General features: G+C 47.7%; 2 protein-coding genes and 1 long non-coding RNA gene across 4 annotated transcripts; 1 reads left to right on the top strand and 2 right to left on the bottom strand.

Moving 5' to 3' along the window:
* Positions 1–45: 45 nt before the first annotated feature.
* On the bottom strand, positions 46–9,806 carry dnmt1 (DNA (cytosine-5-)-methyltransferase 1). 2 transcript variants are annotated; one of them, XM_029158402.2, is made up of 35 exons: positions 9,560–9,806; positions 9,104–9,134; positions 8,710–8,817; positions 8,380–8,620; positions 8,203–8,275; positions 8,031–8,121; positions 7,890–7,930; positions 7,756–7,810; positions 7,581–7,664; positions 7,326–7,435; positions 7,119–7,237; positions 6,924–7,016; positions 6,675–6,826; positions 6,340–6,527; positions 5,933–5,947; positions 5,115–5,295; positions 4,925–5,022; positions 4,657–4,804; positions 4,453–4,568; positions 4,169–4,370; positions 3,872–4,005; positions 3,610–3,789; positions 3,309–3,533; positions 3,031–3,223; positions 2,820–2,910; positions 2,605–2,742; positions 2,236–2,518; positions 1,998–2,139; positions 1,722–1,888; positions 1,469–1,646; positions 1,153–1,348; positions 913–1,076; positions 640–756; positions 389–482; positions 46–296 (listed from the first exon to the last, which is right to left on the bottom strand). In XM_029158402.2, the coding sequence occupies exons 1-35, from the start codon at positions 9,604–9,606 to the stop codon at positions 259–261; spliced, it is 4,533 nt and encodes a 1,510-aa protein (XP_029014235.1). In that variant the 5' UTR covers positions 9,607–9,806; the 3' UTR covers positions 46–258. The 2 variants fall into 2 exon arrangements, with proteins under 2 accessions (XP_029014235.1, XP_029014236.1); XM_029158403.3 differs by lacking the exon at positions 5,933–5,947.
* Positions 8,960–11,262, top strand: LOC114860105 (uncharacterized). Its single transcript, XR_003786592.3, has 2 exons — positions 8,960–9,607; positions 10,663–11,262. It is a non-coding gene; the product is annotated as an uncharacterized LOC114860105 (long non-coding RNA).
* Positions 11,263–24,880, bottom strand: s1pr2 (sphingosine-1-phosphate receptor 2). Its single transcript, XM_029158404.3, has 2 exons — positions 23,875–24,880; positions 11,263–14,215 (listed from the first exon to the last, which is right to left on the bottom strand). Exon 2 carries the CDS (start codon positions 14,095–14,097, stop codon positions 12,979–12,981), a length of 1,119 nt encoding a protein of 372 aa, XP_029014237.1. The 5' UTR covers positions 14,098–14,215; positions 23,875–24,880; the 3' UTR covers positions 11,263–12,978.
* Between the last annotated feature and the right edge of the window lie 772 nt (positions 24,881–25,652).

Consider the following 25,652-nt stretch of genomic DNA (forward strand, 5'->3'; position numbering starts at 1 on the left):
GATCAATACATTTTAGCAGGTAAGAAATGTTAACTTCACACGCTATTCATTCATAAGAGCTTTATTGAAATTATACATATAAAAACTACATACAGTTTATCCAAGGCGAACGTTTTCCCAACAACATGATTAAAAACACTTAAAACATGAACAGCACTGCACAGAATGTCCACGGCGGTCACTTGGTGACTCAGATGAAAGCCGGCTTATTTAAAAAGAAGTCATTGCCCAACATAAGGAACAGGGGGCAGTGAAGGATTAATCAGAGACCTCCATGTTTTCTTGCTTGACATTCTCTGTGGAGGGAAACGCCCATTTATACAATGATTTGTATTGACTTTAACTTGGTAAAAATAAAATCAAAATCAAAGCAAGACAGATGTATTACCTGATGCTGGCTCCTCCTTCATTCTCTCTATGACACACTTTTTGATCTCCAGCCCTATGGCTCTGGACAGTGGTGGGGGCACAGCATTACCAACCTGTAGAACAGCAACAGATGTAATTCAGTGTGCAAAGTTTAAACTTTTATTTTAGCATAAAGTACACTGAGAAACTGCAATATTTACTATCTAATCTGTCACATCATAGTATTATAAGCAAGTAACGCACACCTCTTGCTTTGAACTGTACATTTACCTGTCTGTGTTTGTCGAGGATGTTTCCAAAGAAGCGGTAGGTGTCAGGGAAGCCCTGAGAACGTGCACACTCCCTTACACTGACCACCCTGTGCTGCTCAGGATGCAGAACCCGGCCCTGGAAACAAATCAATCCAAACATGTTCCATCCTCAAAAGGCTCCAATTGTCCCGTGTGCATTTTACAACCAACTTGACTCTTACCATAATAATGTAATTAAGCTTTCTGTGTGACACCAAGAACGTTCCAACATGGAACAGTACTGTAGATTTACCTGCTTGCCCATGGGTTCAGGGTTGGTAACGGTTGTACTGAAGAAGCCATCCCACTCCAATCTGCCATAAAGGCCAGCCCAGTGATTGTGGCGGTTACCAGTGTGAGGCAGACACCAGGGAATCAGAGTGTTAAACTGCCTGTCAGCAGGGTCACATGGTTTCCCTAAACAATACACAACACAATCAGTGGTGGCTACACACTAGACGAAACAAAAACTTTTTATACTAGAGGTACAAACCTTCGGCACATGTGCAAACACCTCGAAGTGCACCAGTGCTGCTGCGTCCATTCTTCTTATCCAAATGAGTGTAACGTAGTTTTTTGGTCATGGTGTTATCTTTGAGACGGACCTCAATGTTGGGCAGGTCTCTCCAGTCAGAGCCTGGAGCCAAGGGTATGTGACGCATCCTAGCCTCCACCAGAGCACTCATGTCCTTAAACACAAAGACCACAGATCCTTTGGTAAACTTTATATTAACTGGAAGTCAAACCAGTTTTAGTTCATGTTAATATTTACCACCGGGAAAAAGTGCATAAGTTTTGACTCCGCTCACCTTGCAAATGTGGTCTCTGAGGATAGGCTGGTACTGTGTGCCTCTGATCTGCCTCTGGAACCAGGACTGAGGCTCTCCATTGTAGGAAATTTCCAATGCAGCTGCACCATTGCGAATTTCTGGCAGGTCAGACATAGTGTCTCGAACTGTGATTGTTCTGTAAATTCCTCCATTGCCCCTGTTGAAGATAGAAATCTTAGTATAATCTACTGTCCCGACGAGGCACTGTACATGTTTAGATTGTATACATTACCGTGTGACATTGCTGATGTATTTCTTGTCATCCACCACCACACTCAGAGAGCAAGCTCGGGGAGCAAACACATGCAGAGGCTCAGGATAGCGAGGCAGCTTCTCTCCGGGAGCAGCGGCTAGAATGATTGCCCTGCGTCGGGTCTGGGCGACACCGTACTGACCAGCCTGACGACAGAAGCATTGCTGAGCAGTTAGTAAATCCATTACCATTGCTGTGGTACAGTAACAAGTTTAGCAAGGAATTCAACAAATTATCAACTGTTCTCAGACCCACCTGAAGGACGCCAAAGGTACACTGGTAGCCCATGCGAACAAGGCAGCGTAGAGTAAGCTTCAGGACCATGGAGTTTTTGAAGGAGACAAAGTTCCTCACATTCTCAAGGAGAAAGAATTTTGGTCTATAATAATCACAGTAACTGCAAAAAGAAATCTTATTGTAAATGTGCACATAATGTACTTATGTTTATAGAACATCAATGATCAAAAACGAGATCCTGCTCTCAGACACTGACCTGAGATAAGAGACCACCAGCGAGTTCTTAAATTTGGAATAGGTGCGAGAGTTGAAGCGGTTCATCCCGCTGAAGCCTTGGCAGGGAGGTCCTCCACAGAGCATCTCCACATCCCCCTTCTGAGGCAGCTTCTGTCCAAGAGAGTTGGTCTTCTCTCCAGACATGACCAGCTTCAGTAAGACGTTGCAGTCCTCAGTGAACACGGTTGTGCCAGGGTTGTTGAGCCTAAAGGCCTGTGCTGCCGGCTCCCACATCTCTATGGCCCACAGAGTCTCTGAGATGTCTAAGGTAACAAGACATTAGTCTTTCACCACAGCACTGAACAAAACTGACATTACACAGGTGGCACAAAACTGAAGCCACACTTACCAGCCTGATGGAAGCCTTCAGACAGCCCCCCACAGCCAGAGAACACATCAAGTGTGCGATATTTAGGCACTTTAGGCGTTTGATCACTTGCAGACTCCTGTGGTTCCTGGGCCGCCGCTGCTTTGCCCTTGCCTTTACCTTGTCAGTAAACCGGAGAGAACATTTCAGCGACCAATTGTAAACAAATATAAAATGTATTAGTTTTTTTTTTTTACCTTTCCCTTTGCCCTTGCCTTTTCCTTTATGAACAGCTGATCGAGCATGATTGGGAGGGTCTTCAAAGCTTTTTGACTTTGCATTATAAGCCTGTGGGAAAGACATAAAATACCACATTTACAGCAAATTTATTCCAAGCATAAAATTCAAACACTTTCAAAGTGAGCATTTTAATTTTGGAATGGTCAAGATACAAAGAATTAACTGTACCTCAAGGAAATAGAATCGATCAGGTCCACCACTGGAATATTCCTGTACTGATTCGTTCAAGTCCTCTCCATATTCTACCTGACAGCGTCCAAGCACTTCAGTCATGTGGACTGTCACTTCTTCATCACTCCAGTACAGCTGATTAATATCAGAATGGTAACTGGCTTTGACACCTTTGTGAGTATTTTCAGGCCTGTGGAGTGGGCGAGCAAGAAGTTCAGTTACTTTTTTTCTTCCTCTGTGTTGCTTGTAAAACTTTGGATTTGTAGCATTCTTACCTGTAGAACTTGTAGAGTCCCAGTCTGACATCTGACATGTCAGGTTTCCCATTGCTACGTCTGTGACAGAAGATCTCCTTGATACGGCCAATGCGGAAAGGCTCTGGGGCGTCAAGGTTGGACCCCTTGATGTAGTCTGATGACTTTCTGTAATACTCTGGATATAAATCCTCATCAACATCATCCTTCCTATGGGAGCGCTTCACTGGACTAGCGGGTTTCACACTAAGATCCAAGAACAAAAACAGTTTGCGTCTGTGTCTTCAAGCTTGGTGCTATGCTACAAAATTAAAACACTCACCTGAAATTAAAAGAATCAGGAAGCAGGTAGACGCCATCTCCCACCTTGAACTGCTCCCCCTTAAAACAAGCTAGAGCATAGAAGGCTTTGGAGTCTTCATCTTTATTCTCCAAGGGTTCAAATACACGAGGAATTTCCTGCTCCTCTCTCTCCTTAGTCCTAACACAGCTGCCACAGAACCTGAAGGAAAAGGGGGGATATTACAAAACATGTTAAGTGTGTGTTTTATATTATATGCATGCACAGAACACATGGTCCTTACTTGAATTTGCAGTCTTCTGGCGGAGTGGTCTGGGGAGGGGTCTCAAAACGGGCAAACTCTGCATCATACCAGAACTGATAGAAGAAACTCTTCCCATCATCTTCAATCACCTTGAGGTCAACATCCATGCCACCCTAGAAGTGCAGTGGTCAAAACTATTCATTCTTGAGACAATGGTATGCATGCAAAACTTGTGAGGCTGTTGCTGTCCTTTCATATTATACTGCAACACCAATAATCCTAATTATAGTTTTATTTGCCATGTTAGGGTTCATCAACTTTCTTCCGTGACCTTACCTCCATAAACCAGTTGTTAGAAGGGGCCTTGTACATGATGTTCACTTTGCTTTGGACATAATTGAGCAGCATGTCTTCACACTCATCTACAACGACAAGCTCCAGGGGGTCAGAAGACTCTCCCAGTGCTGTGTAAGTCCCACGAAGAAACCAGTGGGCATGAAACATTTTTCCATTGTTATCCTCCCACAGTGATGTGATCCTGGGAAACGGGCACATTATTAGCTTTATATGAGCAACCCTAACAAGATGTTATCAGAGTGCATGTACACAAACGTTCACACCTTGCCAGATAAAGGGGAGTTGATGAATCCTCAGATGAAACAGAGACGCAGTCTCCCACTTCCAGAACTTCTTCATTCAGAGAGACCTTTGTGTAGTACTGCCTTCTTGAGTCAGTCTGAACCAGGTAGGAAACAGATTACATACTGCTGCATTCTCATACTTGAAAGTCTTTGACTCCAGCAACGAAAGGGGAGGATAAATACCTGCACAGGTTCTCCAATCCATGTCAGCTTGCACTCTGTCTGCTTCTTTCTCTTAGCATGAGAAACCTTTTTGGCCTTTTCCACTTGAACATCATCCTCTTCAATGTTTTCATCATCCTCAGCCTCCTTTACTGCAAGATTTGGACATCTAAGGAGTAAGGTATATAAACAATTTAGAAAAAAAGGGGAGGTAAAAACACCTCAAATCCACTGGAATCAAACATGTGGCACTCATTGCTTTAGGTTACACACTGTCCAACATGCTTACCTTCTCTGCTTGCACGCTTGCTTGCTTTTACCACTTCCTCCAAACTTGATCATGTCCTTGCAAGCTGTACACTTGCCACAATCAGGTGATTGGCAAACCTAAAAAAAACAAAAAAAAACAAACAGAATCTCATTGACTGTGAAATTATGCACAAACTTCATTGGCTCTGCTCCACCTCCACGTCACTTACCTCACAGACACCACAGCGATGTCTTTTAGCGCCACTCTCTTTATCATTCTGTTCTATCTGGTCAGAAAAGAAGGTGTCAAAGATCTGGTAGACCAGCTTGGTGGTGGTCGCCTTAGTCGGCCCCTTGCTGTCCTTCTCTATCTTCGTTGGGTGGCGAATGGCCTGTCTTCTTGCAGCTCTCCTGTTGGCAGAACAAAGTTTGTGCTCAGGTGAAGCCCATTTGTTTCAGCACAAGCACCTGATGTATGATGGAGTAATAGCATTATGAGGCCATCAACACACCACAGCATCAGGCCATGCAACATGAGACAAGCCAACAAAATCAAACATACAGTAAAGATGTATAATGCAAAGATCCTGATAGATGCAGCTAGCCAATAATTTTTTTCAATTTGAGAACAGTGATCGCTGCAGTGACAACATCCCAACTTTAAACCTGGTTGACCAGGACAGTTAAAGACAAAACAAAGTTATGACAAAGATTTCATAGGAAATGTTTTGACCCCCTCCAATTAGTTTTAAAATTGCCACAAGGTCCACAGTCAGTCACATAATGGACCAGTTACAAACCCTTTGAAACACTATTTTAATACAAACTTCCACAAGTCTAAGTATTTTAATGAGCAGAATTTTAAATGGGTCATGTAAAAAAACAAAAAAGTAAATCACAATATAATGCAAAAAAAGCTAAACAGAAAAAAATACTAGCTTTAACTATTATAATGCCATTTGTTTCTACAACTTCTAAACAAAGCTTCACACTAAAACACCACCATACAAGCTAAGGATGCATTTCATTCACATCAAGGCCTACCTACCAGTACAGCAGCTTGCTGCATTTGGAAATGTCAAAGGAATGTTAGACATTAGGGAAGACAGATTAGAAATACAAGCAAAAATAAACAAAACAAAATAAAGTACAAATAAAAAAATAAATTAAAAAAAATAACAAAAAGGGAGGACCTTGGAATCTGGAAGCATTTGCAAAGTAGCTGAAGTTCCAAGAACTGGGTGCTGCATAGAATGGGGAGCCTTTACTTAAGTTTAATATGTAGCATATTTAATTAGTCCACTTAGTTAATAAAAACCAAGTACAATATTTTGTGGCAGGTTTATTCCAAACAAGACCAGACCTGGTTTGATTGTTATTTTGTGATCTTTAAAAAGCTTAAACCTGAACAAAATGTTACAGTTAAGAAAAAAAGAAAGAAAAGTTTTATCATACCTCTTTCCTAGAGTGACACCTGCCAACTTGATCAGATCCCTCATGCAGGGAGTAACAATGATGGGCTGCTCATCAGAGTCCCCGGCCTCGTCATAGCTTTCCACCTGCTCCACCACAAACTGAGCATGGCGCAGAAGTGTGTCCTCAGTGAAGCAGTTGAAGTTTAGCCCTGCAGGAGGCACGGTTGTCTGAGGGAAGGAGGAACAGAAGCCATGTGATTTTAGTTCATATTAATTCTATATTAAAAACTATAAAGTCAGCTATCATACAAGAGTTTTTGTTTTAACACTTGTGCCTGCTTTTATTTTACCACCACAAGACTGTTTTCACTTTACCTCAATTTTGTTGAGAAGATCTTCATAAGTAGCATCAGGATTTTTCTGGAGGAATTCCACCACTATCTTGCTCATGTAGATCTTTTCCTGCATCAGGGCAAATATGGGAGCATACTCCTCACTGGAGTGCATCAGGATGTAATCTGCAAATGCTGGGGGGAGAAAAAACAAAAAACAAGATTTACTCGTACATATTATACTACAACATCGATAAGAGGGAAAGTTCCTATTTAGATCAGAAAATGTTACCTGTGGTGAAACCAATTAAAGCTTTTTCTCCACCATCAAAGCCAGTGATCCACCAAGCATTAATGGGACCCAGCTTCTTGGCAGGAACACCACCTAAATAGAAGGTAAAAAAAAAAAAAAAAAACAATCAAAACACTACACAAAAATAAATCTGGCCTCTGTTCAGGGTTTCATTAAAAGAGGAGTTTTTCAGACCGTCCAAGCAGGGGTTGTCATCATAGATGGGTTTGACAACACAGCTGAAATAGAGTTCCACATTCTTCTCAATCAGTCCAGTGTCAAACGGACAAAGGTGGCCACGCTTGTCATACACACTGCAATACATAACATAACAGTTAAACACTGTATTTAACAAACCTCAACGCGTAAAATTCAATTCACTGAAGGTGGATGGAGAACCACCTGAAATTTGTGATCTTGTGCTGTGGAAGATCTTCATAGCTCTCAAATCCATCCTCATTTGAATCGAAGAGGGAGAGGCGCTCATCTGTTAACATTTCTGGTTCATCAAGCTAAGGAAGAAAAACAAACCGTTTGAGTTTTTACAAAATATCCAGTCAATAATATGCTTTTGCATTTTTCAAACCACTTGTTCCGTTCTAAATCACGCACAGTTCTGTGCGTGGTTTGTACAGTGTGCAAGGTTTCAATTCTCACCGCATTATCAGGATCTCCTTGAAAGAACTTGAGATCAGAGTCATCCAGGTATTGCCTGCAGTCTTGACACTTGGGTGGTGGCGTCTTAACACAAAACAAAAACACATCAGGCTAAATATAGCACGATTATAAACCATTCAGTTATGAGACTTTGCTGAATGACCCAACGTTTTACCTTTGCAGCAGAAACTGGCTTAATAATCTCGCTCTTCGACTCTTCTTGAGCAGCACTGCATACAGAAAGTATTTGTACAATCACTTTGGTGACCTTTATCACTCTTCTTCACGTTCAGAGGAAAAATGACTTACTTTAGATTGGAGTCCACTTTGAGACGCTTCTCTTCCCGAGACTACGAAAGTTAAATTAAAAAAAAAAAAGTGTGCTTAATGTTAGACATCAGGATATTGACCAGTCTTTCTATTTAATCATTAGGAACTTAAACGCTTCACCTGCTCAGAATCATCTTCCTCTGTCTCTTTCTTTACTTCATTTTGTCCATTAGTAACTTCTCCATTCAAGTCCTCAGATTTACGCTTTTGACTGGAGAGATTTAAAATGGTCATGTTAAATAAAGGCTGTAAATAAAAATGTTTCAGGCACTAATTTAAATTGTATACTCACACTTTAGAGAACATTGACATGATGGTTGGCTGTTTCCCACTGTTCCTTGTAACCCTTGTACTGGCTGGTGACTCTACAAAAGGTGAAATGTGAGAGGTTTTTAATATGTTTACAAACAATACTTTTCACATTAAAATGTTGTCATCATTGAATCCAGCTGCTGGATCTTAAACCTACTTTTACTGTCGGCATTTGCTTTGCTTCTGCGTCCGCCCTTTCCTTTAGGACCAGTTGGTGACTTAACAGCCTCCTCTTCTTCCTGTACTTCCATAGTTAAATTTTCACCATCCCCATCTTTATGGGAACCATTTGTGAATCCATTTGTTTTTCCATTCTGCTCCACACCATCAACATGTGAACCATTGTCAAGATCAAGCTCTTTTCCCAGTAAGGCTTTTACTTTAGAGATGTAGTCCTCCTGGTGAATCACAAAGCATATGTCCCAAGATATTTAAAAGCTAAATTCCACAATAATTCTTCATTTGAAGTTCTGAAGCGGTTACCAACCTTTGAGATCTCAGAACTTTTCATCTTTTCCTCCAGGCTCGTCAGCTGGTTCTGAGCATCATCATGCAGGAAATCGTGCACCAACTTTAGCTTTTCTTTCACATGATCCTTGAAAAGAGCAAATGTTGACAGGACGCAACACTTAAAAAGGATGGCAGCTGAAAAAAAGCTCAGCTGCTCTAAGATGCATAGATAGAGGTCCCATACAATACAAAGAACATTTTTTAACCACTGTGCTAAAATACTTTTTGCCTCCAGAAATTAATCACTACAATTTAGCACCGCCAAATCACGCCATTCATAAACAAAAAGGTGTTTAGTGGACTAAATAATATAAATATTAAACAACACTGTTAAGCAGACTTTCAGGTGAATGAGTACATCCAGAACCCACCTCGTCTGAGAACCCGTCCAGCACATGTAGCCTGTGAACGAACAACACATCGGTACGTTAGCTTAATCGATATGCAGCCGTGCTCGGGTCATATAGGACCACATTCCCCGCTGACACGGAGCTAGCAGCCGCATCGGTAGCGAAACTTCCTGAGTGGCGCCAAATCTTGCTCACTGCTCCAGCCAATGACAGGATAACATGCTAACTGGCTAACGTCTACATCGGGGCTATGCGGCATCTCACTGTCAAGTGACAACAAGCTAAGGCTAACGGTAGCGGCTAAGAGCAGCAAAAGAGCAAAGAGGGTGCCCTCGCTCGTGACAACTGGGACACGGCGAGAGTCGCCGGAGCACGCGGGGCTCACGGCCGTTGCCGTGGCTGGTGTAAGAAGACAACAAGCTGGATGCCTGCTCCATCACCCCGGGACGTTATTAGCAGTCGGGATCTTAACGTTACCTTTTCCTGACATCCTCTGGCAGAGACAGGGAAGTCCTGGCAGGCATGGTAAACAGTTAGCTTAGCGTGTAAGAAAAACGGATAAAATCGCTTTAAAAGCAGTTAAAAATGTTGTACAGTCAACGTTCGTGACTACAGCACGGCAACACAGTAACGCCTGGCGCGTGCCTTTTCTTGCAATGGACGCTATAAGCGATTCGGGCGCGCGGGCCGTCTTTTCGCGCGGAAACCGGGGTGTTGTGGACTGTACCACTACAGACATGCGCGTGTGGATCCGTGTAAAAGTGGAACTTGAATGTCTGCGCTGAACGTTGGTGTGTAAAGCCGAACACACCGTCACGTACTCTGTGACGCGTAAAGTGTAATGATGTTGTCAAACCTGTGTGCGTCAAAACATGTTTGTTTTAAAGTCAGAGACAAACACGATACATCCCTGCCGTTTGCCAGATGTTGTAAATAACCGCTCAAGCGGAAGTGTTTACTAATGAGCAGCTCCATCGGTCTTATCGCTGCATTTGGAGCGTTTAACACACGTTTAATTTGAAGCGTTTAATATACGCGATGGCACGTAATTATAGTGGAGTTTGTTCGTTCAAAGTTTGCTGGGAATCCGGAGACGTCCCCACGAACACAACTCCTGGGCAAGCACTTGGCGAATATAGTCAAAAATAGCCTTGTGTAAAATTGTTGCATTAAAATTAATCTGAAGATTCTCTGTTAGCAATTTACAAAAATACAGAAATTAACATTTTTAGCCTTTTGCTTCCATTTCGTAAAAACATCTTACTAGCTATACCCAATTTACACCACAAGGTGTCACTGTGTCACTGGGTGTTTGGAGGAATGAGTCCAGCTGTTTCTCTTTTGTCTGTTTGTCTTTTAATAGTTGAAACTGTTTTGTTTTATACACTTGTTGTACGCATTGTTTGGCATTGGTTCAGTCTAGTAACTTATTTTATCTAACTTAGTGCCAATTAGTACCAACCTTTTGTGTGAGTTCACCAGGAAGCTGTAATTTTCTTTCTCACTGTGGATTTGTGTTGTTGTTTCTCAGGGATTAACTCAGGCTTGTGTGCAGACTTAATTTTCTTCTGTGTATCCAGCTTCGCCTACAGGTTTGTGAGCCTGATGTCATATCCTGCAGGGCACTGGAAAAGACCTGGCCGCCTTCCCAGGAGCGCAGCCTCTTGGGGCTGATTCAGCCAATGTTCCCACCCAGGAATCCTGAATGTCTGACAGGAAACAGGCCCAGCTCTCCCAAGGCCACTATAAACCAACCTCTCCCCACACCCCAAATCTCCCCCTAACCCAAAACATCTCTCAGGGCCATTATTTATGCTTCTCTTACACAAACTGTCTTACAAATAGACTTTCTTCTTCACCAAAGCACATTTTCATCCTCCCTGCCCACTACCCAGCTTCCCATCATTGCCTTGTTTTTGCTTTAGCCTTTAAGCAACTGAGCTTTTTATTAGGTAAGAGAGCAGTGATTAATAGCTACGAAGCATTTGCACGTACAGGTTGTGCGTTCGTGTTGAAGCTGGTGCTTCCCTGACCTTGTCAGAGCATGTTTGAAATAAATGCTCCATTTTGAAAACTCCACATGTAGAAGCACAATAGAGAGGCGTCTCAGGACCTGCAAAAAAACGCCTGCAATTAAATAGGTTTGTGGCTCAGAATTAAAGGCAAAGACACAAAATGGATTCGTTCAGTATTTCATTTATTTTATAAAAAATGGAATGCAATTAACAAAATGTTTATGTACCTACATTAGTGTTTCAGATTGTACCAATTTAACACAGGTAGCGTGCTACAGGACACACAAGGCTATTGCACACGAGACATTTCATACAACAGATGTCATACATACTGTACAAAGATACATACATACTTACAAACACACATAGTAATTTATATATTTATCATAAAATTCAAAATGAACTGACAGGTACTCAGATTGAAGTACCTCTCCATTTGAAAAAAAAACTGGGGGAAAGCAAACATCACCGGAGCTGCCAAAGTGCTTTTCACCATTTGTACTTGGTCATCTACTTGTAGAAAGATCCGTATAAAAAAACACTGAGGGAGAGAAGCGTTTTACTGGGGTCTACGGGAGGAAGGTTAGTGTAACCCTGAACAACAGGAACCGGACAATGAAGAACAGGACTTCCTATTGCTCGAGGAATCTGTGTTGTAGGATGTCAGAGAATAAGGATTGAAGCTGACCTCCCACGAAGACAGATCCCCCATGCAGCCAGGCCTCCTCCTTCTGCGGGAAAGAGATAAGACCTGCTCACCAGTTGCACAAGGTATATGGCTAGCAAACTCAACCAGGGCGTTCACAGGGTTTTGCTTGTTCATAATGCTATTCAAGACTTCACAGTGAGAGTAACCCACCCTGTTCACCCCACTCTCCGGTTGTCAATGACTTGGTAATTCAAAATAAGGATCATTAATACTGTCAACAAACGGGGCACCTGCCCCAAACACTTCATACACACATTCAGCCACGAGGAAGGCTCAAGCAGAGTTAGCACATTGCTGCTCTGCTGCTACAACACGGACAACATCGGTCCACTGGGTCCGAGCTACAGCCAAGGACCCAGTGGGCCGACTCGGGCTAGGGTCTGCTTTCTGATTGGGCCTTCCTCAGAGGAAACCGTTAGGATACAAAAGACAACAGTAAAAGCAAGAGTGACAGATTAGGACCACAAATGAGGGAGAGGGCGTTAGTGACGGAAGCTGGAGCTGGGATACATCGTATACACTAGTGCTTACAAATGAGTTAGGATTTCATGCAGTAAATGTAAGCAGGCTATGTAAGTTTGTTGTAAGGTATCAAATGGTTTAGTTAAGGTTATATAGAAAATACATAGACCTGTTGTTGAGGAAGGACTTGTTTGGCTTCTGTGAAGTGCAGTGTGGAGTGAAGCTGGCTAAGTTGTGACTGTAAAGGCTAAAGGACAACGGTCTCAGGAATAATGTACAAAGTGCAACTTGGCGAGCTTTGTATTAATGCAGCTTTTGGCCCACAACAGCTAAGCATAACGATGATATTATGCATGTTATGTGTCTATTTTTGGCTTCGGGGGTTTATTTGGAAGGAAATACACAAGGAGGATGAAACGGATAAAACAATAAAAAGGTCTGCGATTCCACGTCGACGAGAGTACCCAGGGAAAAGCTATTTTCACATTTCTGAAAGTTCTCACCCGCTAAACGGGTTCCCTTGTTTCTGCGCCCGCTGCTGATTGTGAATGCACACAGTTCTGATTGTAAGGAGAAAACGTCTGCGATGTAGCACGTGTCTCTGCCGACAGCTGCGTCCAGGCCTCTCCGGCCACGTCGGTCCGGGAGAAAGGGGGGGGGGGGGGGGTCGTCCCCGCCGCTGGCTCCGCTCGGGGGCGCGAGCGCTCAGTTCAGACGCAGGTGGTGCAGTCCTGCATGATGATGGGCGTGCTCTGGTGCTCGTGCTTGTTGGTGCAGTGCTCCATGGAGCTGGAGCTCTTCAGGGGGATCATGCAGCGGTCCGCCGGCCGCCCGCTCTGCAGGATCCCCCAGCAGCACAGCACGCGCAGGAACTCCTTCCGCATGTCCTTGCTGCGCAGCGTGTAGATCACCGGGTTGAGCGCCGAGTTCAGGGTGGCGAAGCTGAAGAAGATGCTCGCCTTGGAGAGGACGGGGCACACGTGTATCTTGCAGGAGGAATCCAGGAGGAGGATGGTGAAGGCGGGCAGCCAGCACATGATGAAGACGCCCAGCACTATGGTGACTGTCTTCAGGAGGTTGTAGGCCGGGGCGTTGGTCGCTTCCTGGTGGCTGGAGCGCACGATCAAATAGATCCTCACGTAGAGGATGACGATGGAGAGCAGTATGAGGCTGAAGATGGTGACAACGAAGAGGATGTATTTCTTAGAGTAGAGCGGCAGCACGGCTGAGCACTCGGGCAGGTTGTTGATGCAGTTCCAGCCGATGATGGGAAGTCCTCCCAGCAGGATGGAGGTGACCCAGCACGCGCCGATCAGCAGAAACATGCGGCACGTCTTGGTGGCGCCGTACACCTTGACCTTAGTGATGGCGATGTAGCGCTCGATCGCTATCGCTAGCAAGCTGAAGACGGACGCCGCCAGGGCGATGAACACCGTGCCCTCCCGGATGAACCACTGCACCGGCACCAGCTCGAAGGTCCGGGACCCCGAGAGGAAGATGTTGGCTATGTAGGCCGAGCCCGCCAGCAGGTCGGAGAACGCCAGGTTGCCGATGAAGAAGAACATCGCCGAGTGGAACTTCTTGTTGCGGCACACGGCGATGAGCACCAGCAGGTTCTCCAGGATGATGATGGTGCAGAGGACCACGAAGAAGACGTTGAAAAGGTTGAGCTGCTTTTTATCCTCATAGTAGCTTACCAGCTCCTGGATGCTCATATTCTTGGCATGGGCGTAATGGGATGGGATCAGACTCCGGTTGTAGTACTGGGAGTACTTGGTCGTCATGGTGACGGGGTGGCAAAACACGACGGCTTTACGGCAAAGATTCATTCACACAGTGGAGTTGGGTCGAGGTCTATGCCGATAATCACTGCCTTCAGGAAAAGGACAGGAAGAGCTGGGAGACCGCCGTCCCACAGTCACGTCTCAGGTTCTGGATGTGGGTCACCTGCAGAGACACAAAAACGCAGACAAGGCCCGGGTTAGTGACAAAGCAAATACACAGAGAAGACTAAACGTTGTCTTAAATGTCCTGAAAGACTAGAAATGCGACGAAGCTAAAGAAGAAGAAGAAAAGGCAGCGGTTCAAATTAAAAACTTCTCGTTTGTCCTCAAGTTGATCACACGTTCAGCGTGAGGAACTGGCATTTATAGAAAATTAAAAAGTAACAATTATAGTCCCACTGTGGTCCTTTGTCACGTCTCACCCCGAAAGCAGGAGAGATTCACAACCTACTGCAGCCTCAGAAGTAAGAGATGATACAACAACATAACAATCAAACATCTGTTGTGGGGGTCCTTTCTTTTCCTTCATCTCCAGGTGGAGGAGTGAATGCTCCGAGAGGTGCTGCGTGTGCCGGCGCCGGGACAAAGGGCCGAGCTCAGCTCGCAGCCTGAATTCCTCTAAGCCCGTCAGAGCACTCGGCTGTCAACACACGGCATTGTTGTGAGGCGCGAACCATTCCACTTCACTGAGCTACCTCTTGAACCTTAGCTTAGCTCGTGGGTCAGGCAGACCACTCCATCCTGACACTCAGGCTAACGGCGCTTCAGCAGGGTTTCTATGAGGCGTAGGTGGGAGTTAATGAGGCCTTAATTACACCTTTATGGGCCTGTGTTGCGATTGGATCTAATGATAAAGGGCTTCGGCAGGTTTAGTGTGAAACCACTGAGGAAAGTTTGGATCTAATTGCGTGTTAAGTGGCTTTTAATTACTGTTTTCAATGAGAAACCTGCGAACCTCCAATAACAAAATGGGCTGCAGGGCTAAATGCAGCAAAGCTGCAGGTTCTGGAAATCTAATTAGAGGTGGAGCCAGCGTCTTAAACCTGTCAAAAGTAACTGGATCCCTCTGCGAGGCAGCTCCAGGGGTAACACAACACCGATGCGTCCACCGCTCGTCTCTGCAGAACTAGCCCAGGCAGCTACGGCGCGGCTTTCTGGAAGCCTTGAGTGAAAACAGGGGCTGAACCTCTTATCTGTTCTGCCGCGACTTGACCTGAAACCTGAAAGTACTGAGCGACGGCGAGGCACCGAGACAAAGCCGGGCGGAGAGCATGCATGTGGAACGGCATCTGGACACAAAGCCAAGCATCACTGGGACCCACACACACACACACACACACTGACACAGAATCCCCAGCATACCGGCAGGTTCGGCACAGCTGCTATTGGTTTCCAGTAATAACCAACACACTGTTTCTCTGCTTCCTCAAGTAAGAACAAAGAACAATAGTCTCCTTCAGCGGGGACAGAATTGCCCTTCAGCCTCAATAATGGGACGGTGGCCTTCCAGGCGGCCGCTGCATCTGTCTCACAGCAGAGATGTGTGTCCAGATGAGCACGTCTTAATCGGAACCACTGTATCAGGCCCGCTGGCCTCTGCCGGCCTTCTTAGCTCCATTAATAGACAGTAATAGGGGGCTTGAGGCTGCACATGTCACGCCAGCTGCACAGCACAATTACATTACTTGTAATATTGCAGGCCCTAATTGCATCAATGGAAAACTCAGGCCTTTCCCCCCGACGACCTCCGGCTGCAGCAGAAACCACGCGCCGGCTTCACCTTGGCTTGCCTCTCGGCGCTGCCCCACATTCTCAGGACACACTCCATCTGTTGTGCAGACAGCGCGAGGTCAGTCTGTCACCGCGGAGGCCTCCGTCATTCATAAAGGCGTCTCACTGTGTGTGGAAACCCGCCAGGCTGGTTCGCCTGCAGCATTGTCTCTCTCTCGCCCACGGCGCCTCCCTCCCTCGCTCCCCCCCGCCCGCTCGCCCGCCTTTCGGATGTTTCCACAGCGATTGGTCAGCGCCGATTCCTAAATATCGCAAATAACGGCAGCAAGCAGAGTCTTGGGGGTTTTTTTTTGTGCAAACGGAGGTGACGCGAGTGGGGAGTTTCACAAGACGATGTACGGTGTAGAGAGGCGCGAATGTGCCCAAAGAGAGGCACGAGAGCAGCCTGCAAAGTCGAGAAGCTGCAAGTGAGACAAAGGAAGTCAGAAACGAGACAGGCGCCAGAGACAGGATATCCTATGAGAAAGACTGCGTGATTCCTGGTCGCAGAAGCGCAGCCACGTATCGGAACACTGATTTCTAGCATCCAGGTGACGATGCACAACCGGAACCATGCTTCATTTGTTTATTTTCGTTACTAAAGGTCGACTCTTGTTATTTTTCTCCTCCCAACCCTAACAAGCGACAGCGTTTCCCTCCGTCATGGGCCTGACAGCCGCACAAAGGCCTCGGGTGCTTTTCCCAGAAACACCTGATAAGCCCCAATTAGCAGAAGGCCTGCTCACCCAAAAACCGAGACAACGGTGCCCAATTACACCTGTCAGGGCCCACTTAAAGCCGGCTCTGAGCTCCAGGAGCAGGAAAACACAACCGGGCGCCGCCCCCCCCCCCACCACGAATGCCCTCGCTCCCTTCCACCCACAGCCTCCATTCAACATTTTCATCCAGGCAGATTTGCTGGGACGCCTTCCATTCGCCGATCGCTCCGTTTAGCGTGTTCACTGTTCGCTCCGCTACGAGAGACGCTAAACGCGCCGCACGGTTGAGCCGACTGTGGTCTGAAACATCCTGTGCACCTCTTTCTCCACCTGCCCTTCACGCTCCCCGCTCATAAGTCGCTGTAGCAGCAACACAGTAAGTTTCTTCGTAATCTGCGTTGCTGGAGGAGTTGCTTTGTTCGGACTGATGTGAGAATGGGCCTCGTGCACATTTTCCATCTTTAAGGAGGCTTCCTGTCAAAACATTAGTAATGCATCGCGGGCAGACAGCAGGCGTCCTGTTCAGTTTTACAGACGCTAATGCTGAAATAATGTAATAACTCGCTGAGAGGTGCTTTGCTGAAGCTGTGAGTGGGATCAGCCTCTCCTATACTCAGTATGTAATATCTTAAAATGATCCCGGATGCCAGACAGCGAATGATTTCAAAGAAACAATTCAATCATGTATGAGAAAGAACATAAGGCAGTTCTGAGTTAAGAGACAATATGACACAGGATGAGATGATCAGATTAACGTGACATTCTGAAATAACCCTTGTGACGCTTGACTTTCACACAGGATATTGTTTGAATCGCTGTTGCTCTTGAGGTACTGAGTCAAAACCCAAGGTGTGAAAATGACGCGTGCAGGTGAAGCGAAAGGGCCGACGGTAGTGTGAGGAAAATTCCATATGTAAAGTACAGCGGCGCCGAGGGAAATTTCCCTTATAGTCAAGTGTTGACATGTCAGACACGCAGAGGGAGAACACGAGTGGCACCGCAAAGTCGAACCACTGCTGCCAGGAGCTTCAACTCAAAGGAAATGACACTGAAAGATGCATGCTTCACACCCACAGTCGCTATCTCTGCCCCATCTTTATCACATGTATCTATACCTGTATATATGTATTTATATGTATAAGTGCTGTGAGTGTATAGGAGTCGTCCGAGGCAGCACATGATCCCAGCGAGACGAACCGATCCGTCACCAACCACAGGGAGAGCTGTGTCTGCTGGCAGGAGGCTCCAGTGACCCCTCTGCAGCCCGGCTCGACCCCGTGCCCCGGGGCTCAGCGTGCCCGACCCGCTCACAGCGGCGCTATTGATCGGCCTGCAGTCGATTTCCAGGAAAAAGCAATAATGTTTCCTGTATCGCCACAGAACAGGAGGGAGGTGTGTGTGTGTGTGTGTGTGTGTGTGTGTGTGTGTGTGTGTGTGTGTGTGTGTGTGTGTGTGTGTGTGTGTGTGTGTGTGTGTGTGTGTGTGTGTGTGTGTGTGCGTCCCACAACTCCGAATGACCTTGATGACGCCACAGACTAAATAGCCACACGCTGCTTTTCCTTCATATAGTCTTTAAAGTATAAACAAGCCGGGTACAGCTCTCGCTGAGCTTATCTTAACCGCTGCTGTTATCTGTTTCATACTGACAAGCTAGATGATAAAAGCTGTTGGCAGAAATAAGTCAAGGGAAGCGCAGCAACATTTAAATACGCTGACATTTAAGGTCAGAGAAAACATCGAAGCGCGAGTAATCACAGCTTCCTACTGTAGTTTCTGTTGTCAAAGAACAAATGTTTACATCTGTATATGCCAATAAAGGTTGGTGTAAAAATGAAGCGTGTTAATCTTGCAGCTACTCTGTGCAGACACACTGGATGCAGGGTTTTTACAGATGTTTTCGTAACATCTGCAGAAACCAGCGTGGAGACGATGCACGAGGCCTTTTCCGGCAGTGATTTCGCCCACTGCAGCTCTGCGCTCAGGGAGCGTGGGCTGAAGGTGGAGGAGTGTGTTCAGTGTTTTGAAACAGCAGCAACGGTACGAGATCACCAGACACGTGAAAAAAAAAAAAAAAAAAAAGAAGTTTTAAGAGGAAGTGCAGACGCAAAGGAAGAGCGTCTGTTTCGGCGTTCCGGGCCCTCTCTGCAGCATCACTCAGATTCTGGGAGGAACTCGACTGGGGGGAAGAAGAAGGCGAGCGGAAAAACACGTTAGAGCAGAGGGGCATTAGTATCGATGGCACCATGACACACATACGTCTAAGCACATCCGTTTTTTTGTGACAGATACACAGAAGTGCAGAAGTACTCGCAGCGTATCGTTATTAGAGGAGAGAAAGCAACTCGTCTGCATTAACGGAATAAACACGTTGTATGTGTTTTTTTCCCCTCTCTTTGTCTGCGAGGATGCTGACGCTGTCACGCTTCATTAAAACTAGCTGCCGCATATTAGGGGAGTGGGTGTCCCCAATACGTGGGATTTGGTCATATGATGAGGGATTACCCCTCCACTCGTCACGCTGTCTGACAGATTGGGTGCAGCCTCCGCAGACGAGGCCCGAACGCCGGCGATCAGCCTCGTTTTCCCCTCCTCGCTTCGTAGGGCATCCATGACCCCCCCCCCCCTGTCTGCCCCACTGAGAGCCAAGGGGACCTCCAGGCGATCCAGCCCCTGAGAGGCAATTACTGTAATACCTTCACCCTTGGACCAATCCTGTCAACGTAAGTCTCCGCTTCCCCAATTACTGGAGTTTAATATCACGCCGGTTTTGCATATTTCGCCTGCGCGGGGCGACTGGAACCCCGTCGCACGCTTTAAATGTCACCGCAGAGATCAAACGGCGCATGCCGCAAAGAAGCGATTAAATGCACATCAAGGGGGATTTATTGAGCACACATCTGGGGCAGACATGCTCTTAGAGTCGCCACGCCCGCCGCTGTCTGTTCAGGGAACGCAGCCGCGCTCTGCACCATCGGGAACAAAGGTCACATTTCTAAGAAGCCTCCACACAAATAAAGCTCTGCAGCACTTTTCCACTTTGCATGCGTTCACCACACAGGTCAGGTCAGGTCTAGCTGGTCCACACTGAGACTCGGGTTTGAATGCTGAGGTGTGTTTGATTAGGTTTCAGCTCCTCTCATCTCACACCTCCCCGCGTCCTTGTCTTTATAATGAGGTCTCCCCTGATGAAAGGCTTTGAACCCTGCTTTACGTCTCCTTTGTCCCGGCTCCCTGCTCCTATTCCACTCCGTTGCCAGACCTCGAACCCCACCCCTTCTCATGTTCGGCCGGCCCCGTTGCCGTGAGAGCTCGCGATTATCCGCGGCGTCGCGTGCTAACGGACACCACGACAGGGCGCCATGTGAGGTCCGCGGGCCCTGGCTACGTCCTGGAGGGGCTCCGAGCATTGATTTCTTCTGCCTGGTGCCCGGCGATAACATCATGGACCGATGCTTCCCCCCCATCTCCCCTCATTGCCCCGCATAGGAAAACAACTTTATACTCCTCTGGCAAACACAGGTCCATTAAAACCCGACTCTGTTGTTGGAGAAAAACACGGTTGCCTGGAGAGAGAGAGCTCCGTTGTGTCCACACAGTCTGTTGTACCTCTGCGTTTCATACACTCAAAATCTGGCTTCTGGGAGCAAATACACTCCCCTCCCCAAAAAAAAAAATCCTCATAGACCTCGTGTCATAAAACATTTGTGTATCGTAAAAAATATTTGGCTCCAGCGCAGCAACATGTGTTTAATGGCCACTGAGCCTGTGCATGGAAAGACAATCAGGGCTCGAGCTTTGGAGGCGTACGATGTGTGTTTTATTTCCTGGCAAGGTGACGCAAATACGTTTCTCTAATAAAACGCCCCTCAGTGAATCACTTACGCAGCTTTACCTTCTGCTCTAGAAGTGAATATTGCTTCGGTGTAACTTTTCAGAGTGCTGACGGGACAACAGCTCCTTGACTTTGACCTACATGAGGCTCATCTAAAAAAAAAAAAAAGGTTTTACAGTCGTCAGTGTGCTGAAGAGCGTCCACTTCCACTCTGTCTGTCTCTTTGACTGGAGCAGTCTAGCCTCTGTCGCGACCCTGTTTAGTTAGAGGTTAACACTATCATGTCTTTAAGATGAGGCCGTTGCAGGATAAACGATCGCGACTGCTCATTCTAGCGAAGCAGGTGGTTGCTTTGCTGTATTTTATGCCTTAAATGAGCTGGTTTGAGGTTGGATTGGGGTTTTGTTCAGTCCCAAGCAGCGCTACGGCTCCAGCAGGGACTCACAGGCTGCGCTGGTGATTTCACGTACGTGATAACGAGCCTCCAGGAGCTTTCCAGCTGAACAAACACAGCTCGACTGCTGCTGAGCTGCCGGGGGAAAAAGCCCGGCGACAGCAGCATCTTCCGAAGTACCTGCTCCGACGGTCGCTCCGGAGCGAGTGCTGAGAAGGAGCGGGAGTCAGAAAAAAAAAACGCGACGCGACCGCACGGGTCGGGCCTGCCGTTCCCATGCCGTCGCCGTAAATCACGCTGCGCGACCTGAAGAGAGGCTGCAAAGTGCTGCCGGCCGCATCCCGAAGCCACAGACGCAACCAGAGGATCGTTTCACAGTGAAAAAGGGCCCAAAATCATTTTCTGCATTACTTCCAACTGACAGCTTTGGAACAAGGGCCCGTCTGAGCTTGAAATTCGACAGAACAGCTTCATCCCCACCCACAGAACGCATCAGGAAATCCTGGCGTGCCGCTACAAGCATCAGCGCCCGGTCATGGGGGGTCCTATAGTTTGTGTAAGTCCCTCAAGTGGAAAAGGAATGCAGCAGGAGACATTAAAGCTAACAAATCCTTTCTCCGGGCACCACGCCGTCCTAAAATAGGCCAGCGATGTTTCCCATCAAATATCAGCCTGTGTAAATGTTTATATAATCATCATAACAGCACTGACAATATCTCCGCGCAAAAGCCAGGAGGTTGTTGTGGACATTTTTAGCCGGCGAGCGTGCATGTGTCCCCTACCTGGCAAGAGGAGCAGGCACTTAGCCGACAAATGTGTTTACAAAAGGGGGAAAAAGGCAGAGGAGGCCGGATTCGTGACACTCCCAGGCCTTGGCTGTGAATCAGAAAGTTGCAGGCTGTCAGCTGTGTGTTGTGACTTGCACTCCGGCTTGCGAACAGAAGGCGTTTATTTTGTTCCAGCTGCCACACCCAGGGAAAGTGTTTTTCAGGCACTGAGGGGAGCACCACCGAATATTGAGAGCAACGAGAGGAGCTACCTCGGATCCTGTCCTTATTTTGAAGTCACGCACTGACCCCTGGCTGGTTTCGCCCCCAGCCAGGCGGAGGCCAGGGGGCCTCTGGCCGGTCGCTCCTCTGATCTCTCAGAGTTGTTGCTCCTCCGATCTGTTTGAATACAAGCAGTGAATGCAGGGAACAAAAGAATAAACCAGTCTCCCCAAGGAAAAAGCCTTCTCACTGCTTCCTACTAGACTGCTCCCAGGCTCCAACTGAAACTTGAGCATCCTTCTGGGATCGACACCGCCCACCCGCTACCCATCTCCTCCTTCAACTCCCCAGTGACCTGTTACGTGAAATAAAAAGTCCCACAAATCCAGTTCCCACCACTAAATTACTATGAAATTATTTATCTACCCATGCACTTATATTTATTTGCTAATCTGGTGCATTTGGCTTCATTTCTCACGCTATCTCGCTGAGAAGGGTCCGATTACAGCAGATAGTTAACTGGACCATGAAACCTCACGAAACCGTGGATTTCTGGACCGATTCGGCTTCCGTTCAGTCTATTTATAAAAAATATTTACGCTCCACTCCTTCGACTGCGAAACTAATGTGCAATGCCTTGTGTGCGCCTGTCTGTGAACAGCAGAACGGGCCGGGGGCGCTGCAGTGTCTGGTCAATGAGCCGCTGCTGTTTACACCAGCCCGGGGGCCTACGCTCGACAAGGCCAAGTATAGCCCTGTCTCTGGATGCCCCAAAGCATGCTGGGAGATGCACCTGAGCAGGTGTGCATGCCCCAGAGAGACCGAGCATGCTCTCACACAAATCCAGCCTGGCTCCAGATGTTCGCGCAGTGATTCACTGGCGCGTCCTGCTCTGACAGCATCAGGGGAAAGCTCGGCTTGTGCCTCAGATGGCGTGTGACGCGGCGTCATCGCGAACGAGCCCGCCAGCGTCACACCCTGCAGACAGAACCAGGCCGAGCACAGGACGGCGGGTGATGGATGAGGCCTTTTATCTGGGCAATAAACATTAGCTCCTCCACCTTATCATGTTATCTCGCTGAGATTTTAGGGTTCTCCCACAACAGGAAGCCCCAGGCCTGCATTGTTGACACCTATGCATCCCTCTTTGCAGGACAGGGCTCTTTGGACACAATGAAACAGCATGAGCTATTTAGTCGGGGTGGCATTAAAGAGTGTTGATAAGGAAATGTCACTTCTAGGCCTAGAAAAGAGGGAGCAGACGCGCACCCAGTGCGTTTTAAACAGCCCCACATGTCTTACAAATGCACTTAATTATAAAATAGCTCAAATGAATGCTTTTAAAATCTCTGCTTTCACTGCGAGGCGCATCTCCAACCCCTCCAGATTAACTCCGGTACACGGGGATAATGGGAGCTTTTGTCTTATTAATACGTCCTTTCAATACAATGCCTTCTTTAGAATGACGGATGAACAAGCCCCAACAACGTCGGAGGGGTCAGAGCCGGGGAGGAGGGGTAGGGTTGCGGGGGGGGGGGGGGGGGGGGGGGGTTTGCGGGGGTGCACAGCGGGCCCCGCAACGGCTCCGGGGACCGAACTGTGCGTGCGGTAAAGAGGTCTCTGCGGTGACGCTTCTGGGGGGTGCTCATCTGATCCTAAAACAACAGCTTTACAGACTACATATGATGCAGCAGACTGCGCCCCCCTCCCCCCTCCTCGCCGTCCCAAGCGTAACTCAGAGCAGGGTTTAAGCAACCCGCCTGTCACACGCAACTCAAACACCCATTGTAGCTGCGGGCTCGCTGCGAAAAGTGCAAAAGCGGTTTGTCGGTGAACGCGCCGTTAAAGGTGTCTGGGGCCCGCGGCTCATTTCGGGATATGAAACTCGACATGGAAAGTTTTAGAGTATTAATAATTGATCTGGTCGGTGTAATAAGTTACCTCGTGGCTTTTAAAAAAATACAAATAAATAAAAACCGTCCTCTTTGTGAGCGCGGATGACGTTAAACTACTTTATTTCGCAACAGGACGGTTCGAGGCTATTTCGGTACGGATCCCTGTCAGGTTCTTTTGTTCGGTCGCTGCAGCACATGCGGACTGTCAGGCAGCATTACTCACCCCATGAGAGTTACAGTAGAGGGCATCGCAATGACGATCCGCCTGATATTCGTCTCCGGACCGTCCTCACATGTGGCGACCGGCGTTCGCGCGCGCCGCGTCCGGGTTCGGCGTCCCTCTCCGCTCCGGGGGTCGAGAGGCGGCGTTGACAATCAAAACTTTGGCGGAGGTCTGGGCGGCGTGTCTCGTCTAGCCTGTGGTAAATCCATACCGGTCCGTGCGCCGCCGCCGCCGAAACCTTAGCGAAGAATCCCCCCCCAAAAAAGCCCGAGGTGCGAGAGACGCGCACAAGCGGCGGAGGTGCCACTTTCTCTTTTGTCGTCTAATCCAGCGGTCAGCGCGATTGTCCTCGTGCGCCTCCGAAAACAACAGCTCCGCGGGTTTGGAGAGTCTGCGAGGCGCTCACACAATACCCAGTCACACACGAACACACACCCACTCACCAACACACACGCACGCACACACAAGGGAGAGCGAGCGAGCGAGAGAGAGAGAGAGAGAGCGTGTGCGTTCCCACAAAGAGTCGCAGGTCTCACGGTGGAAGCGTAACGATGATGTGGGCTTTGGACAACAATTAACATGGAAAATGGCTTTTAAGCCTATTTCTGGACGCTTTCTCCACGTCGGTGCGCACAAATGAAGTCCAGATGTTCCCCCGCTCACTTCCTCTCTCCGCTGTGATGAATCACAGTCCGCACTTCTTGCCTGATTCTGTCTCCGTTTCCCTTCAGACTAATGCAGCTACGCCATCAGCACAGTTAGATTAAAGCAGCAAACGGTAGCACGCGGCCTGGTGTGATTTGATTAATTTGTTGTTTCGGATGAGTCACCTCAGCCATTAAACGTGTGTAACTGAAGGGTGAGGTGGAGGTGAGGCAGGGTTTGTTAGTCATCAGGCTGTGCCTGGACTCATACACCGGTGCAGGTGCTGGTCCCACTGAAAGAGCCTCTGTCTGAGGAGATGACAATCAAAGCACGCTCATTAAGCCCAAAGGTAAAATGGAAAATAAGCTGTCATCATCGCATCACCACAGTCTGTATTTAGGATCTGAAACGTTCTCGATGGAGCTCCCACATGATTGAATGACATCACTGGCATTAGACAGGGAGAGCACCTCACTGCTCATCACACAGTCAACTGTCTGCCAAGGCTGAAAGACCCCCCCTCCCCCAAAACACCAGCAGTTCCCAGATGAGTCTCCACCATGTGTGTCTGTTCAGTGCAAGGAGTTTCAATAACTTTGACTCATGTCTGCTCGAAGTGTGTTGGGGGGGGGGGGGGGGGGGGGGGCGAGATTGTGCAATCTTCCACCCCCACAGCAGCAGCTGGTGTGTGGAAAAATCGCACTCTAAGAGCAAAAGGCGAACAAGTCATAAAGACCTGCGTGATGGTGCTGCTGGAATTACCAGAATCAGTCAGTTGGCGAGTGAAAGGCAATACAGGAATGCCTTTGAATTACAAGAAACGGCGAAGGCCTTCGGGGCCCGACGCCGCACAGTCAAAAGCCCTCGAATGAGCAGCGTGGAATGGACGCGCAGCAGGCGGACTTCATGGAGCGTCAGCGGCTCTATGACCAGAGAGGCCGCTGCACCAAAGCCGGGCGGTGAGGGGAGGGGTCAAGAGGCCTGACCTCACTTCCTGTTGGTGCTCCTCACAGGCATTCCATTGTCTGTGAGAATGTGCACGGACCCGGGGGAATCTGCACATCTGGCAGCTGTTATTAGCAACCTCCTGTACCCGCATCCCCCCCCCCCCTCCCCTCCTCAGGCCCCGGAGG

The sequence above is a fragment of the Betta splendens genome, chromosome 8, assembly GCF_900634795.4.
Source record: "Betta splendens chromosome 8, fBetSpl5.4, whole genome shotgun sequence".
Lineage (NCBI taxonomy): Eukaryota > Metazoa > Chordata > Actinopteri > Anabantiformes > Osphronemidae > Betta > Betta splendens.